This window comes from Taeniopygia guttata, chromosome 27 (assembly GCF_048771995.1).
Source record: "Taeniopygia guttata chromosome 27, bTaeGut7.mat, whole genome shotgun sequence".
Classification (NCBI taxonomy): Eukaryota; Metazoa; Chordata; class Aves; order Passeriformes; family Estrildidae; genus Taeniopygia; species Taeniopygia guttata.
In genome coordinates, this window is record NC_133052.1 from 5,429,381 (window position 1) to 5,446,911 (window position 17,531).

At 61.5% G+C, this 17,531-nt stretch overlaps 2 protein-coding genes across 3 annotated transcripts; both read right to left on the minus strand.

The window, feature by feature from the left end:
• Positions 1-319: 319 nt before the first annotated feature.
• LOC115490748 (1-acyl-sn-glycerol-3-phosphate acyltransferase alpha) lies at positions 320-8,249 on the minus strand. Its single transcript, XM_030256442.4, has 6 exons — positions 6,985-8,249; positions 3,883-4,016; positions 3,191-3,366; positions 2,221-2,316; positions 1,350-1,422; positions 320-1,169 (listed from the first exon to the last, which is right to left on the minus strand). Exons 1-6 carry the CDS (start codon positions 7,176-7,178, stop codon positions 946-948), a joined length of 897 nt encoding a protein of 298 aa, XP_030112302.3. The 5' UTR covers positions 7,179-8,249; the 3' UTR covers positions 320-945.
• A 1,880-nt stretch (positions 8,250-10,129) lies between these two features.
• On the minus strand, positions 10,130-14,800 carry PRR29 (proline rich 29). 2 transcript variants are annotated; one of them, XM_072919185.1, is made up of 6 exons: positions 14,622-14,800; positions 13,796-13,880; positions 11,802-11,917; positions 11,027-11,145; positions 10,861-10,928; positions 10,130-10,467 (listed from the first exon to the last, which is right to left on the minus strand). In XM_072919185.1, exons 1-6 carry the CDS (start codon positions 14,697-14,699, stop codon positions 10,436-10,438), a joined length of 498 nt encoding a protein of 165 aa, XP_072775286.1. In that variant the 5' UTR covers positions 14,700-14,800; the 3' UTR covers positions 10,130-10,435. The 2 variants fall into 2 exon arrangements, with proteins under 2 accessions (XP_072775286.1, XP_041577522.2); XM_041721588.2 differs by having other exon boundaries at positions 10,861-10,931.
• Positions 14,801-17,531: the final 2,731 nt, after the last annotated feature.

A 17,531-nucleotide genomic window follows, 5' to 3' on the forward strand; every position in this document is an offset into this window, starting at 1 on the left:
GGAGATGATCCCTGCAGGGTGCTCTGTGTGCGGGGTGCTGCATGTGCAGGGTGCTGCATGTGCAGGGTGCTGCATGTGCAGGGTGCTCTGTGTGCAGGGTGCTGCATGTGCAGGGTGCTGCATGTGCAGGGTGCTCTGTGTGCAGGGTGCTGCATGTGCAGGGTGCTGCATGTGCAGGGTGCTCTGTGTGCAGGGTGCTGCATGTGCAGGGTGCTCTGTGTGCAGGGTGCTCCCTGTGCAGGATGTTCCCTGTGCAGGGGTGAAGTCTCCCCAGGAGATGGATCCCCCTCAGCCCCCTCAGCACAGCCAGGACACAGCACCAGCTCCAGACTCTTTAATGTCCCACCCTTGGCTCACAGCTCAGCACCAAGGATGCTCTCCTCCCCCCGTGGGATGCTCTCCCCACCTGGAAAACTCCCCTGGATCTTGTGTCCCCCCCAGGCCACACAGTCTGGGCCCCTCCCCTGAGCTGGCTGCAGCCAAAGGGCATTTCCAGCTTGTAGGAGCCTCTGGAAGGAGAATCCATGGGGAACCCAACAATCAGGAGGGGAAAATGGGGCTGTGAACCCCCAGCCCTGCCTGGAGCATCCCTGCCCTGCCCAGCGAGCAGGCGGGAGCCATCCTGGGGGACAGCCACAGCTCCAGGGGGACAGCCACAGCTCCTGGGCCGGCAGAGGGACAGCCAGGGGATGCACAGTCACAATGAGGGGTTTTAGGGGGCACCTTGCTCTGTTTGTTGGGGCACTTTGCTCTGTTTTGGGGGCCACTTTGCTCTGTTTTGGGAGCCACTTTGCTCTGTTTTGGGGGTGCTGCCTGGTCCCCATCCTGCCCTGCTCTGCTCCCCTTAGGACACCGTCCTGCTGGGGCGGTGGCAGGGCTGCAGGACACCTCCTCAGGGGACAAGGGACACCTCCCTAGTGTCCCCAAGGGACTCACTCCCTCTGCCTATTTCCTGCTCCTGGCTGTGTCCCCCTGGCCCTGGGGGCTGCCCCTGTCCTCCCCTGGCCCCAGCAGAGGCTGCTCCATGTCCTGATTCCCGTGGTCACTCATGGACATCTCGGCCAGGGCCTCAGCCATGGCCTGGCGGACACTCTCGGTCAGTTTGGGGACGTCCTTTGGGCTCAGGCCCCACGTTTCCACCCTGGGGAGGACTCGGATGGTGCAGGTCCCTGGGAGAGGAGGGAAAAGGCAGGGATGTGTTAGAGGATTCTACCAGGAACTGGGAATTCTCCCAAGCATCTTCCACCCCAGCTGCCTCTCCACCCCTCAGCGTCCCTCAGGCACCCCCAGACGCCCATGCTCAGTGCCAGCCCTGCCCTCTGCCACGGGAATTCCTGCCCATCCCTTACCAGAGGTGAATCTCTTCTCCTTGGGGCTGAAGAAGTCCCAGTACGGAGAGATCACGATGGGGACAATGGGAACCTGCAGGACATGGAAGGTCAGGGGAGCCCCCAGAGAGAGCCCTCCCCAGGTGGGACTCCTGCTCCTCCCTGTCCCTGCCTGGTGCTGCCTAGCACCATGGCTATCCCTGGGGTCCAAATCCCTGCAGCCCTGGGGACCAAATCCCTGCATCCCTGGGGACCAAACCTCTCCATCCCTGGGGACCAAACCTCCCCATCCCTGGGGACCAAATCCCCCCATCCCTGGAGTCCAAATCCCTGCATCCCTGGGGACCAAACCACTCATCCCTGAGGACCAAGCCCCTCATCCCTGGGGTCCAAATCCCTGCAGCCCTGGGGACCAAATCCCTGCATCCCTGGGGACCAAACCTCTCCATCCCTGGGGACCAAACCTCCCCATCCCTGGGGACCAAATCCCCCCATCCCTGGAGTCCAAATCCCTGCATCCCTGGGGACCAAACCACTCATCCCTGAGGACCAAGCCCCTCATCCCTGGGGACCAAATCCCTGCATCCCTGGGGTCCAAATCCCTGCATCCCTGGGGAATAAACCTCCCCATCCCTGAAGATCAAAGCCCCCATCCCTGAGGATCAAACCTCCCCATCCCTGAAGATCAAAGCCCCCATCCCTGAGGATCAAACCTCCCCATCCCTGAAGATCAAAGCCCCCATCCCTGAGGATCAAACCTCCCCATCCCTCTGCCCCATGGTTCACACCCACCCTACTCCATCCAGGGTGAGCCAAAGGGGAAGGAATGATTTTGGAAAAGGCCTCTAAGACCATTGAGTCCAACATTTGATTGAAATAAGGGTGCCCTTACCTGGGCCTGCACGGCCAGGTGGAAAGCCCCACGCTTGAAGGGCAGCAGGGATTTGCCCGGGTTCCTGGTGCCCTCTGGGAAAACCCACACACTGAGCTGCAGGGGACAGGGACAGAGGTGTCTTAGGTCACAAGATGTGGCTGGGTGTGCATCCATTGCCATCTGTCACAGCTGGGGCCGGTCTCTGCTGCTCTTTGGGCACTTTTCTTTATCTCTCCCACAGCCAACCCTCCCTCCAGGAGATCTCTGCTGTCCATGGCCACTGAGTGTCCCTGCCTGGCTGAGAAAATTCCATCATCCATGGGGAGATGCTGTGCCCAGGGGAGGAGCCAAACATTCCTACCTGGATACAATCTGACCTGGGAACAGCACAGCAGCCTTTGCCCCCTGCATTCCCAGAGGAGCAGCTTTCTCCCCACTGCATTCCCAGAGGAGCAGCTTTCTTCCCACTGCATTCCCAGAGGAGCAGCTTTCTTCCCCACTGCATTCCCAGAGGAGCAGCTTTCTTCCCACTGCATTCCCAGAGGAGCCCAGGCCCATCTCCCCCAGCCCTGGAGCTCCAGAGGAAAACTCCCCCCTTGTGCAGGATCCTGCTCCAGCAGAAGCACAGCTGGCACTGCAGGAGGGCTGAGCCACCCTGGGATGGGGCTGCTGCCACCTCCCTGACCCACAGGGGACAGGGCCTGCTCTGACTCTGGCACTGTTGGTTTTCTTGTCTTGTACTATTGCTTTTTTATATTTAATTTTCCGATTAAAGAACTGTTATTCCTATTCCCATATCTTTGCCTGAGAGCCCCTTAATTCCAAAATTATAACAATTGGGAGGGAGGGGGTTTGCATTTTCCATTTCAGGGGAGGCTCCTGCCTCCCTCAGCAGACACCTGGCTGTTCAGAGCAAGACAGTCTGACCTCGGCCGGGTCAGAAGTGCCCACGGCCGCTCCCCCCGTTCCCCCAGCCCGTTTCCCTCACGTTCTCCTGCCGCATGGCGCTGGCGGTGCGGGCGATGACCTCGATGGCCGCGTCCCGGCGGCAGCGGTCGATGAAGATGATGCCGCTGAGCCAGCAGGCCCAGCCCACCGTGCCCAGGTACAGCAGCTCCCGCTTGGCGATGGGCACGCAGCGCTCGGGAATCACCTCCACCATTCCTGGGGTACGGACAAGGCCGTTAACACCTTCCCAACCCGCGGCATTGGCAGCAGAAAAATCACCTGGGAAAACTGCTTGTAAGCGGAACCCCAGGGTGGACAAACCAGCTCCATATCAGCAATAAATTTTGCAGCTCAGCCAGTCCTGAGAGGTGATAACTGCAGAGAGGAGCTCTCTGGAGAGGCCAAGTTACATCAGTGCACAGATTAATTGGTAATTTAAACCCTAATATAATTTATACTCTAATGAATCTTTCACACCCTAATAAAGGACCAGGCTGGGGTTATTTTAGCCTTGACTTAATGGACTTTAAGCTGTCCCCAAGCTCAGTACCACCCTGTGGCATCACCTCCCGCTGTCCCTCCTCTCCCTGCAGCACAGCCCTGTCCCAAAAGCTCTCCTGGTCCGCTCCCAGCACTCATGCCTGCCCTAATGCCGGTGCTGACTCCCCAGAGCGATCCTGGTGCGCCCTGGGCCCCCAGAGGCGCCGGGACCCCCGCGCTGCCCCCACGCACCCATGAGGTCCAGGGAAGCCTGGTGGTTGCAGACGATCACGAAGGGTCCCGGCAGCCGCAGCAGCTCCGAGCCCCTCACCCGCATCCTGATGCCGTAGAACCGCTTGAGGGGCAGGAGCGCAGCCCGCAGGAGCCTGCCAGAGATAAGGGACGAGATAAGGGACGAGATAAAGCGGAGGGACCGCGTGGGAGCGGCTCTGCACCGGCTGCGGGGCTGGGCTAGGAGGGGCCGCGCTGCTGGAGCCGCGCTCGGGCTCAGGGAGGCTCGGAGCCAGCACGAGGTGTTGGCAGGGAAAAAACGGGACTTTGATGTCCAGGGATGATGGGAAAGCAAAAAGAGAAGGGGATGGAGATGGGGAAGTGATGCTGTCGAGGCAGGACGGAATGAAATGACTCTACTTCAGAAGGCGAGAGAGTAGAACTTTGATTTATTTCAAATACACCGCTCTTTTTATAGAGAGCTTCGTTTAGACCAATTCTATTGGTCCTGAAGTAAAACAATTCTCAGCATTGGTGTGCAGTGAATGATGCCCAGTGGCAAAACTTACCTATAGACAATGTGAACAACAAGACAGATAAAGAATTATTTACATTATTTCCCAACAGTTTCTCAGGCTTCTGCCTGGTTAGAAACCTTCGTTTTCTCTCTGCCTGAACTGAGAATACCCACAGGGAAGGGGACAGGGATGGGATTTCACATCCCAGCAAGGACAATCTGTCTCTGCCCGGGGGAGGCTCCCCAGGGGCTCAGCTGGATCCGTGTGTGGATGGAAATCCAGATCGCAGAGGCAGATTCCAGCCGAGAGGAGCTGAGCTGGGCATGGCTGAGCCCTGGGGATGGAGGCCAGAGGGACGTGGGGGACCCCAGGCACTGCCCCTGCTCCGCTTTGTGTGGTGGGGGAAGGGAAAACCAGCCCGATGCACGGCTATGGGGAATCACAAATCGATCCACCGGACCCGCAGTGTCGGGGAGAGATGGATCTGAGCCGAAAAGTGGTGTCACATCCCGGGAAGGCTGGACAGGAGGAGGAATATCGGGATGGCAGCGATGGGTGATGCTCAGTATGGGAATAATGAGAGGAGTGGAGGAAGGAGGGAGCACCAGGGATTCCAGCAGCCGTGGAGATAAAATCCTGGGACACGTCAGCGTTGGAATGGGGCACCGTCCGACCCACAGAGGGTCTGTGCCAGGGTCCCACATCTGTCACTGCCCCCCGGGGACAGCGCAGGGCGCAGTGAAAGACTCGGCACCAGGCAGGGTGAGAAGGGAGAAGGAGGCACAGGGCCCGTGGTATCCCCCCCATCCCTCGGGAGCCGCAGGCTCGGAGATCCCTGAGGATCCGAGGAGAAACAGCGCCCCAAAGCCAGGACTAATGACAGGGAAGCGCTCGGTGGGACAAGATAAGGCAGCGCTGATAAGGCAGGTGAGTCACAGCCTCCCTCGGGGGTTCGCACTGGGCCGGAAGGGCAGCCCGGGATGCGCCCGGCGTTCCTGCCGGGAAGGAGCCGGGACAGGCTGCGGCACCTCCGAACCACGGACCGGTACCACCGAACCTCGGACCGGCACCACCGAACCTCGGACCGGTAACACTGAGTTTCGGACTGATAACACCGAACCTCGGACCGGTACCACAGAAACTCGGACCGGCACCACCGAACCCCGGATCGGCACCAGCGAACCTCGGACCGGTACCACCGAACCTCGGACCGGCACCACCGAACCTCGGACCGGCACCACAGAACCCCGGACCGGCACCACAGAACCTCGGACCGGCACCAGCGAACCTCGGACCGGTAATACCGAACCTCGGACCGGCACCAGCGAACCTCGGACCGGCACCACCGAACCTCGGACCGGCACCACCGAACCTCGGACCGGTAACACAGAACCTCGGACCGGCACCACCGAACCTCGGACCGGCACCACCGAACCCCGGACCGGCACCACCGAACCTCGGACCGGTACCACTGAGTTTCGGACTGATAACACCGAACCTCGGACCGGTACCACCGAACCTCGGACCGGCACCACCGAACCTCGGACCGGCACCACAGAACCCCGGACCGGCACCACCGAACCTCGGACCGGCATCACCGAACCTCGGACCGGCACCACCGAACCTCGGACCGGCACCACCGAACCTCGGACCGGCACCACTGAGTTTCGGACTGATAACACTGAACCTCGGACCACGCTCCCGCCGCGGGCCGAGATCCCTCGGCACAAATCCTCAGTGAGTGTCTCAAGCTGGGATATTTTCCCTGTGTAATTACATCCTCCTGGTGTGCTCATCCGGCCCGGGAATCCAGCAACGCGACTGGAACATCCTGAGAGCGCCCAAGCCTTCCTCGGATGTTGCACAGCGATGTTATCTCCTTATCTCCCCGGTGTTATCTCCCCGGTGTTATCTCCCTGCTTCCGCCCTCGGGAGCAGAGTCAGGACATGGCTGTGATGGGGACAGGGCTGTGCCCCTGTCAGGTGATGGCACCAAGACATGCCAAAAACATAAAAACTGGGATCGTTTGTGTTGGAAAGGGCCTTAAACTCAGCCAGTATCACCCCCAGCCATGGGCAGGGACACCTCCCACTGTCCAGGGCTGCTCCAAGCCCCATCCAGCCTGGCCTGGGACACTTCCAGGGAAGGGGCAGACATGGAATAATCTGTGCCAGGCCTCTCCACCCTCAATCCCTCTGCCCAAGTGCTGTTCCTGGGCTCTCATGGACAAAACCAGAGCCAGCGGCACAGAACTGGGCATGTATTTGCCCCCTGCCCTGATGGTACCTCCAAACTCCCCTGTTACCCACCCAAGTGATGACCCCAACATTACCATGGCGAGGAATGATCCCATTTATGTTATTTCATTCCTCAGATCCCAACTCCAGCGTGGCCTGACCCTCCCTGTGTACAGCCAGCACCTCTCACACCACCAGCTGCACTTCAGTGCCCCACGGATGTCAGCACAGCCCTGGCCTTGGCCCCAGGGCTCTGCCGCCAGCTGTGACCCAGCTGTGGCTCCAGCCAGGGCAGGGCAGAGCCTGTGGCCACAAACCGCGGGATTTGAGCCCCAGCCAGCTCTCCCCACCCCCAGCCCGCGCTCACCTCATGTTCTCCACGGAGCGTCCCCGGAGGGCGGCCAGGGGGGACAGCAGGGTGGCCAAGGCCACGATCCAGCAGTTGAAGAAGGCCACCTTGCAGAGGAACTGGAAGGGGCGGCTGCGCCTGTAGAGCAGCAGCGCTGCCAGGGGCAGGAGCAGCAGCCCGTGCAGCAGCAGCAGCAGCAGCAGCAGCTCCATGGTCCAGCCCCAGCGCAGCCCGGGCCGGCAGCGGGGCCGGGGCCGCCGAGCGGGGCAGGTGAAGCAGGAGGATCCTGCGTGGGCGGCCGGGCCTGCCCTGGGGAGGGCTCCCCGTGCATCTCGGCCCCAGGATGGAGTGGCTCGTGGAACCAGGACACCCACCCAAGGGTGGAGAGTGGCCGTGAGTCACACGGGGACCCTGAGTCACCCGAGCTGTCACCGCTGTCACCTCCTGGGCTATTGAAAGCCATTGCAGTGACTCCTGAGCGATAAGCTCAGACCTGCTGCTCACTAAAGTGTCCCTGCCCCGGGAATCTCTCCTGGCCACGGGGCTGCCAGCCCTGGGAAAGGGCATCTCAGCTGGCGGGGACAGCAGGAGCTGTCCTGGTCCATGGCCATGGCCCCAGCCGGGCTGGGCACAGTCACCTGCTGGCACCCAAACCTCACCCTGCAGAGCACCAGAGGATTGGAAGACATCTCCCAGCTGGAATGACAGCAGGAATGTGTCACCGCTGCTCCCCATCCCTTGCTCAGTTTGGGCAGCAGAAGCCCCTCTGTCCTTCCCCTCCCAAAGCCCAGCATCTGTCCCCAGGGTCCCACAGTGCCTGCGGGAGGTGCCAGCCTTTGGCCCAGTTGGCAGCCAGGAGCTGTGTTGCATGAGGTGTTTTCACAGGTGTAATTAGCACAGGCTGTAATTAACCTTTCCTCCTGCTCTGGTGCCTTGCAGGATCCAGGCCAGCCCCCTGGAAACTCCTGGAACCAAGTCCTTGTCACAGCAGGGACACTGGGCCAGTGTCAGCCCCCAGCAGCCTCTCCCAGCCCCGCTGGTCCATGGCCCAAATCAGGGAATCCCAGAATTCCAGGAGGGTTTGGGTGGGAAGGACCTCACAGTCCACCCAGTGCCACCCCTGCCATGGCTGGGACACCTCCCACCACCCCAGGGTGCTCCAAGCCCCATCCCACCCGGCCTGGGACACCTCCAGGGCTGGGGAAGGAGGGACACCCCTGCACCCCTGAATTCCTGCATCCCTGCCTCCTGCATCTCTGCATCCCTGCCTCCTGCATCCCTGCCTCCTGCCTCCTGCCTCCCTGCATCCCTGCATCCCTGCCTCCTGCCTCCCTGCATCCCTGCATCCCTGAATTCCTGCATCCCTGCATCCCTGCATCCCTGCCTCCCTGCCTCCCTGCCTCCTGCACCCCTGCATCCCTGCCTCCCTGAATTCCTGCATCCCTGCCTCCTGCCTCCCTGCACCCCTGCCTCCTGCATCCCTGCATCCCTGAATTCCTGCATCCCTGCACCCCTGCATCCCTGAATTCCTGCCTCCTGCCTCCCTGCATCCCTGCCTCCTGCATCCCTGCATCCCTGAATTCCTGCCTCCCTGCACCCCTGCATCCCTGAATTCCTGCATCCCTGCACCCCTACATCCCTGAATTCCTGCACCCCTGCCTCCTGCATCCCTGCACCCCTGCCTCCTGCATCCCTGCATCCCTGAATTCCTGCATCCCTGCCTCCCTGCATCCCTGTGCTGCTGTCCAGACCCTCGGCTCAGCCCTGACCTGGGGCCGGAGCTGGGAGCAGTGAGATCCCCTCGTGCCTCCCCCCAGAAGCCCAGCGGGGTCTCGGGGGTCTCCCAGTGCCCCAGGCCCCTCCTGGGCAGGTGCCAGCTCCGCTGGGACCATGCCAGCCTCAGCCCAGCCTCGCTGTGCCCAGGGCTGCCCTTCCACGCCCGCCCGTCCCCTGGAGGTGGCAGAGATGTCCCCAGGCTCTGCCCATGCCGGAGGGTGCCCCAGTTTGACCAGTAACCCCAGGGTTACATCCACCAGGAGTGTTGCAATGCCCATTGCTTCACCCTCCCATTCCTCTCATTATTCTCATATTAAAGCAAAGATTGGGTCACATCTCGAGCCCACCCTTCCTGTCCAGCCCACTCCAGGTGACTCCTCACCTCCTCCTTCCCGTTCTGTGTCACGGGGGAACCTTTGGGCACCAGCCTGGTCTCCATCAAACCCAGCTTTGCTTTTAATGATTCCTTCAGTCCCTCCCAGCTGGAGGAGCTGGGCCTTCCTGAGGGAATCCAGCATGATCCTCCTGCTCCACATTTGGGAGCTCCTCCAGGGGCCTTCCTGAGGGAATCCAGCGTGATCCTCCTGCTCCACATTTGGGAGCTCCTCCAGGGGCCAGCCTGGGGAAGATCTGCCCATTCCAGAGCACAGGGAAGGTAAATTCTGCCTTCCACTGGGCAGAGGAGAGGCAGGGCAGCCCAAGGAGGGGGTTTAAGGTGCCTTTCTGCATCCTCAGAGCTCCAGACCACTGGCCCCAAGGTCTCCTGTCAGGAGCTCTACTCCAGGGAGAAGCCTGGAACCCGCCTAGGGCACAGCAGGGCTGTCACCTCTCCATGGGGCTGGCGAGGTGGCACAGGCAGGGGACAGCTCCCAGCACACAAAAGCCTTCACTCCCCACCTCCTCCTGCTTCCTGGAGTGCAGAGGGGTCCTGAATCCTGGGAAACTCCAGCATTTCCCTCTCAGGATGCTCTGCAGACCACATCCCCACCAAGACCCAGCTCTGCCTGTGCTCAGCCAGGAGATCTCACTCTGGAGCTCCAGCACCCCCTCACCCCCAGACCTGACTGACCCCCCAGGACTCCTCTCAGCCCCCCAGGCACTGACAGACCCCCCAGGACTCCTCTCAGCCCCCCAAGCACTGACAGACCCCCCCAGTACCCCCAAGCACTGACAGACCCCCCAGGACTCCTCTCAGCCCCCCAGGCACTGACAGACCCCCCCAGTACCCCCAACCACTGCCAGACCCCCCCAGGACTCCTCTCAGCCCCCCAAGCACTGACAGACCCCCCCAGTACCCCCAGACACTGCCAGACCCCCTCCCCCCATGGCTCTGGGTGCCCCCAGCCCCGAGGAAGCCCCTGCACTCAGGCACAGAGCCACCAGCCCATGTAATTACAGATGCTTAATTAGCGACAGCAGGGCGCTCTCTTAACAAAGCAAATTAATTACAGGCAAGGCTGCATCGAGAGCTGGAGGGACTAATGAAGGCTGGGAGCATCGTCTGTGCCCACCCCGGGAAACAGCACAGCCTGTGCCACCCCAGCCTGGTGGCTCAGGGGGGCACAGGGTCTGGCTGGCACCGGGGCTGGGACAGGGCTGGGACAGGGCTGGGACACCCCTGCCCTGGGACCACCACAAACCACGGGAAGAGCAGAGCATCCATCTGGGACTGGGGCATTGAGGGAGGCAGAGCTCACAGCCCCCGCTCCTCCGCGCTGTAGTACTCTGTGGGATGGGATGGGATGGGATGGGATGGGATGGGATGGGATGGGATGGGATGGGATGGGATGGGATGGGATGGGATGGGATGGGATGGGATGGGATGGGATGGGATGGGATGGGATGGGATGGGATGGGATGGGATGGGATGGGATGGGATGGGATGGGATGGGATGGGATGGGATGGGATGGGATGGGATGGGATGGGATGGGATGGGATGGGATGGGATGGGATGGGGTGGGGTGGGGTGGGGTGGGGTGGGGTGGGGTGGGGTGGGATGGGATGGGGTGGGGTGGGATGGAGACAGGGAGCAGGAAAGCTCAGCCCAGGTTGATGGAAGCTCGAGGAAAGCTGCTCCAGTCGGGCCTGTGGGGACAATGTCCCCAGGCTGTCCTTACCCGCTGCTGGGGGGACGCCGGGTCCCACTGTCCCGGTGGCACTGGGGGGCGGCGGGGGGGGCACAGCTCTGCTGGAGAGGGGTGAGGACGGGTCAGTGGGGATGGATGGTGTCCCCTGGAGGTGGTGGCACAGCGGGGAGGCCCCGAGCCCCAGCCCGGCACTCACCGAGGCGAGGAGCGCAGGAAGCGCACGGGGGCCGGGCCGGGCGTGGGCCAGGGGATGTAGTGATGGTGGAAAACCACGGCCGCCTCTTCCTCCTCGCCCTGCCAAGGCCCCGGCAGCGCCTGCGGTGGGGACGGAGGCAGGGCTGGGCCGGGCTCCGGGGCTCCCAAAGCGCCGCTGGCCGGGATCGCCCCCGCTGGGTGGGCTCCATCCCACACAAAGCCATGGGAACACGGCTGCCGGGGACACGGCGGGGTGGCAGCCCCACAGATGGGACCGAAACCCCGTGGGAAGAGCCCTTGGATCTGTCTGAGAGGTGTTTGGGCAGGCAGGGTGCAGTCCCGGCTGGCCCCGCTGGCACTGGGAGGGCAGGGGGCGAGTGCCAGGAGCTGCCAGCTGGCCGCAAGCTCAGCAGCTGCCAGAGCCCAGCCCAGCCCCAAAAACTGCATTGTTCCCCCCAGGGGGATGAAATGTTTGATACGGTTTTGGTTCGAGATGGATTTTTCAATGGCAGCCCCTGCAGAGCCTTCCTGCCACATTGGGCTGCGCTTCCAGAGGCTCCCGGCTCTTCCCAGCTGGGCTGAACCTCTGCCCGAGGCCGGACTGGGCTGAGCTGTCAGAGCTGGGGCCCAAACCGAGCCCCAAAACCCCAAAGGGCTGCTCTGAGCTGGGCTGGGACCACCCAGGGGCTGCAGGCAGAGGGTCCCAAAGCAGCACGGGGTGATCCCAATGAGCCCTGGGCACCCCCCTCTGCCCACCCAGCCCCTCCGAGCCCCACCTGGGCAGGGGCTGGGGCTGGCCCCGCACCCAGGGGTGTCAGAGCCGCCACAGCCAGGCCATGCATCAGCAGCTGGTGCATTTGGGAGGCTTGAATCAGCATCAGCTCCATCAAATCTGCCAGAGAATTGGAGATTCTGCGTCAGAGAGAGAGCAGATGGAGGGCAGGAGGAGCAGAGCCTGGGATGGGTGCCTGGGATGGGGCGGCCCCACGGCTCCTCCCTGTTCCCAAGCAGTGGGAGCAAAGCCAGACTTCCCCCGCCCCAGTTTGGAAGCCTCATGTGGTGTTTAAAAATTATTTTGCTTGGATAAGGCTTGAAAATTGCCGTATTTGAGCCTTTTCTTCCTTGCACACATCTGGGCTGCCTCACGAGGGGTGATTACTGGGGCTGGAGGCACCAGAGTTTCCTCCCATTCTGGGGAGAGTTTCTCCAGCCCGGGCAGTGCTCAGGGCCCTGGGCAGCCCCTGGCAGGGGCAGCGGACAGAGCACGCCAGGGTCAGCCCTCAGAGCCCCGGGGCAGGAGCTGGGGGTGAGCCCAGAGTCCCAACCCCACTCCTGGGAGCCGGATCCGAGTCAGGAGCAGGGTGGGGATGCTCAGTGCCTCCTCAGCTCCCGCCTGAGCAGCTGGGCCTGGGGCAGTGTCCCTGCCCCCTTGGCTGGAGGCCACACTGAGGGTGGCTGCTGAGGCCCATCCACACAGAGGAAACCCCAAATCTGCCTCTACACCCCCAAAAAACAGCCCCACTTCCTGCAGGTGTGGAATTCCCAGAGCAGATTCTTATAAACCTGCTGGATTCCCCTGAGATTCCGCTGGCTTCATCCACCCAGAGCAGCTGTGGTGCCCCTGGAGCCCTGGCAGTGCCCAAGGCCAGGTTGGACACTGGGGCTGGAGCAGCCTGGGACAGTGGGAGGTGTCCCTGCCATGGCAGGGGTGGCCCTGGGTGATCCTTAAAATCCCATTCTGGGATTCCCTGGTTCCATATCCTGGAGTAAAGAAGGTTTTGGACCACCCCATAGCCCATGTGCCAGATCCCCAGAGGCTCCAGGGCTGCCAGGCTGGCCCCAGGACACCAGGAGGTGGCTGTCCCTCCAGGCAGAGCACCCAGCACCTCCTGGGACTCTGCTGTGGGAGCAGGGAGTGCCCCAGGGCTGCTGGCAGCTCCACCCGTCCCACAGGGGCCAGCCTGGCTCTCTCTGCTCTTTCCACACCCATTTGCAGCATCCTTTTTCCTCCCTGGATTTTTAAGGACAGCTCCAGCTTCCCCCTCCCCACAGCAAAAGTGACTTTGCCTGTGGTGTGTCCGCAGTGGTGACAGCTCTTTGTCCCTGCTGTCCCTGGTCCCCACAGCCCCATGCCCTGCTGCCAGCCCCCCAGCCCAGACTGCAGCCCGGGGGCACCGGGGTGGGTGAAGTCGCTGCGGGCAGTGGCACAGCCTGGGGTTCCAGTGCCACTCAATCCCACCTGGCAGCTCAAGGAGCCTGTCGAACCTGGGGATGCCAGCAGGAAATGGGGGTTTGGAGAACAAAAACAGGTGAATTTAGGGGAAAAAAAACCCAAAAACCAAAAACCCGCCAAAACAAACAAACAAACAAAACAACAAAACAAACAAACAAACAAAAACAAAAAAGAAACCCAAACAAAAACCCAAACGAACAAACAAAACAACAAAAACCAAAAAGAAACCCAAACAAACAAACAAACAAGCAAAACAATAAAAAACCCAAAAAGAAACCCAAACAAAACCCCAAACAAACAAACAAACAAAAAACCAAACAGAAACCCAAACAAAAACCAAACCACAAAAAAGCCCCAAACTGTTCCCAGACTTGGTAAACCCGCACGATTCTCATCCCGAGGGGCTGAACGTCCCTCCCAGGCCGGATGGACGTTCCGAGGGCGCTCAGCCCCGCTGCCCTCCGGCTGACCAAGGCCGGGAAGGAGCGGGGCCGCCCGGCCGGGCTCGGCGCTGCCCCCGGCTCTGCCCGCACGCACCTCCCGGGCCGGGCGCGGGTCCCGGCGGGGCGGCCCCGGGCCCGGGCGGCAGCAGCAGCAGCGGCGGCGATCCCACGGCCAGGGGCTGCGAGAAACGGGAACGGCACTTTCAGGGTTAATCCAGCCCTGGCACGGGGCACGAGGGACAGAGGGGACACGGCCGGGACAGGCGGGAGCGGGACAGGGCTGGTGACGGGACAGAGGGGACGGGGCTGGTGGGACAGAGGGGACGGGGGTGGTGGGACAGAGGGGATGGGGGTGGTGGGACAGAGGGGACGGAGTTGCTGGTGGGACAGAGGGGACCGGGGTGGTGGCAGGACAGAGGGGATGGGGGTGGTGGTGGGACAGAGGGGATGGGGGTGGTGGTGGGACAGAGGGGACGGGGCTGGTGAGTGACAGAGGGGACGGGGGTGGTGGCAGGACAGAGGGGATGGGGGTGGTGACGGGACAGAGGGGATGGGGCTGGTGGTGGGACAGAGGGGACGGGGCTGGTGACGGGACAGAGGGGATGGGGCTGGTGGTGGGACAGAGGGGACGGGGATGGTGGTCTGGGGGATTATGATCCGAGGGGGAACAGGACGAGAGCCCCGGAGGAGGGAATGGTCGCTCTCCCCTGGTTTTTCCAGGGACACCGCCCTCCCGTCCTGGGTGACTTCCAGACCTGGGGAGTCCCCCCCTCTGGGGACAGGTCCCTGGGCACGGATGGCCTTTCGGGGTCTGCAGGGCGTTTGCGAACCCCCAGGCTTTGGGCACCCCCGAGCCCAGCCCCTCTCCCATCCCCACCCTTATCCCATCAGTGCAGAGGCAGAAGCGTTCCGGGGCTCACCCTGGGTGGGACAAAGGGGGTCCCCGCCGGGGCGGCCCCCCAGAGCCCGCGGGGGTCCCCGGCCGCGCCCCCCCGCATGGCTCCGGTGCGAGGGGAGCGGAGCTGCGATCCCGGGATGGTCTCCGGGGCTCCCGAGAGAAACAAACCCTGCCCGGAGGGAGGCTCCGCGCCAGGAATGTGCCCGGGCTGCTCCTCCCGGCGGGAAATCCCCGGGAAAGGCCCCGGGGATACCGGCCCGGGGTGTCCGTGTGTCCCCGCCCTGTCCCCGACCCGGAGCCTCGTGGTGAGGGGGTGAAAGGAGCGGCTAATGGCATCTGAGCCTCATCAGGGAATGGGAGGGACGCTGGATTAATGAAATCTATGAAAGGGACTTCATTAGGGATGGGACCCCCAAAGTCTCCCCTAAAATTTGGGTGACAACCCCAGAGACCTCCAAAATTCTCAGCTAGAACTGGAGTTGGGAACCACAGAAACCTCCTCAAAATCTCCCCAAAACTGGGGATGGGGCACCCGAAGTCTCCCCAAAATTTGGGATGGGACCCCCAGAAACCCCTGTAAAATTTGGGATGGGACCCCCAGAAACCCCTGTAAAATTTGGGATGGGATCCTTAAATATCTCCCCTAATACTAGAGGATGGGACTCCTAGAAACCCCCAAAAGTCTCCCCAAAATTTGGGATGGTCCCCAGGATATCACCCAGCCCCAGTGCCACCCCAGGGCTGCTCCCCAGGATGTCACAGCCTCGGTGCCACCTGGGGTCCCCGGGGTGTCCTTGTCCCCATGCCAGGTCCCCCGGGACTGTGACCCGGGAACGGGCAGGAAGTGCTGGCAGCAGAGCCTGGCTCCAGGCTGCTGCCGGAGCCCCCCAAAATTTGGGATGAGACCTTCAGAAACCTCCCGCAAAACGGGATGAGAGCCACAGAACGCCCCCAAAATCTCCCCAAAACTGGGGACAGGCACCAAACATCTTCCCCAAAATTCAGATAGGAACCCCAGAGACCTCCAAAAGTCTCCCCAAAATTGGGGGTGGGAACCACAGGAGCCCCCAAAGCCTGGGCAGTGCTCGGGAGCCCCAGAGCCCTGCCGTGGGTCCTTCTCAGGCTGCTGCCCAGGCTCCTGGCAGGGAGCTCCTCCCAGGAAATCCTGGGAAAGGGGAGTCTGCAGGAAACACCAAATTCCAGAAAAATGCACCCTGTGCCCCCACAGACCCCCGCCCTGCCACCCCCGAGCCTCAGGCCGCTCCCTGGATTTCCATGGATATCACATCCCAGACCTGGGAGCTTTTCCCAGGGTTTCAGCCCGCGGCCAGCTCTGCTCGGGAGCAAATCTCTCCCAAAACTCTCGTTCTGCCCCAGAACTCCCCAAATCCACCCCCCAGCCCCCAAATCCCCCCCTTGAGACCGAGCCCGGCTGCCTCAGCTCACAGACCTTGGCTCCAGTCCGGGCTATTTTCTGCTTGATTGGTTTTTTCTGTGTTCCTAATGTTTCCGACCCCCCCCGGATTGCTTTTCTGCCTTTTGTTATAATCCTAAATTCCCATTATTTGCCATTTAATTGCTGTGCTGCTTCCTGCCCGTTTTGGCAGAGCCTGACTGGGCTGATCCCGATCTTATCTCCCCTTAGGAGGGATGAGGAGGAGGAGGAGGAGGAGGAGGAGGAGGAGGAGGAGGAGGAGGAGGAGGAGGAGGAGGAGGAGGAGGAGGAGGAGGAGGAGGAGGAGGAGGAGGAGGAGGAGGAGGAGGAGGAGGAGGAGGAGGAGGAGGAGGAGGAGGAGGAGGAGGAGGAGGAGGAGGAGGAGGAGGAGGAGGAGGAGGAGGAGGAGGAGGAGAAGGCAGCTGTGGCTGTGCTGTCCCCAGGTCACCTTCCCCAGGTGGGAATGATGCCCCAGCTGGAGGTGCCACCTCTGCTGCCCCCCTCATCTGGCTCACCCACAGAGGTGACAGTGACAGCCCTGGGCTGGTTCGTGTTCCCACCTCGGACACACAAAACACCCACTGGGAAAACCCAGGAGAGATCAGGGGAAACCCAGGAGGGATCAGAGGATTCTCCAGCTCTGATGAGGACAGATCCTGCTGTCCCCTGGAAGAGCCACCCAGCTCCAAGGGCATCCTGAGGGTGCCCAGCAGAGGATTTGCTGCCTTTGGAAGCTCTGGAGCCCCTCTTTTACAGCAGCTCTGAGATTTCTCCTGGGAACCCTCAAAACTTGCCCCTACCCCATCCCAGGGCTGGGATCCCAGCCCTGTCCATGCTCAGGCACAGGCTGAGTCCCAGGAGCTTTGGACCAGGGATTTTCCTTGTCAGGACCAAGGAAAGCCTTGGGATGGGGTGAGTCCCTGGGGACCAGAAGGGACAGGGACCCTCTGCCACCCCTTGGGCCGTGTGGGTGCTGCTGCAGCTCCTGGGATGGGATCAGTGGGATCCAGCCCCTCTCTGTGGGGTGTCGGAATCTGTGGGTATTGGTGATCCCGAGATTGTAGAAAGTCTCTGCCTTTCAGCCCCGCTGCCAAAGCAGAAGTCATAATTCGTCTGTGCTGTTTCAAGGTTGTTTATTCTGTTTATCTCTAACATGTTCTGCTGCCCTGCCGCAGCTCTGTCCTGCAGGGCAGCGTGTGGGGCTCTGCCCTCAGTGGGATGTTACAAACATTAAATACCACAAACTACCTGTGCTGGATTTACAATAACGTGCCAATATCTGTCACCTACGTTGGACAGCGTGTCCCCAGCCTGAACCAACAGAAAAATGCCAACACCACAGTGAAACATGGAGGGCATGAAGAAGGAGAAAAAGGACAAGGCACACCCAATTTCCTCCATCTTGTCCCCTTTGGACCCCTCATCTAGAATCCTAAAATTTTACTTTTGCACCCGTGTCACACTTAATTATTACTCTTATCAAACACTCAAAGCTTG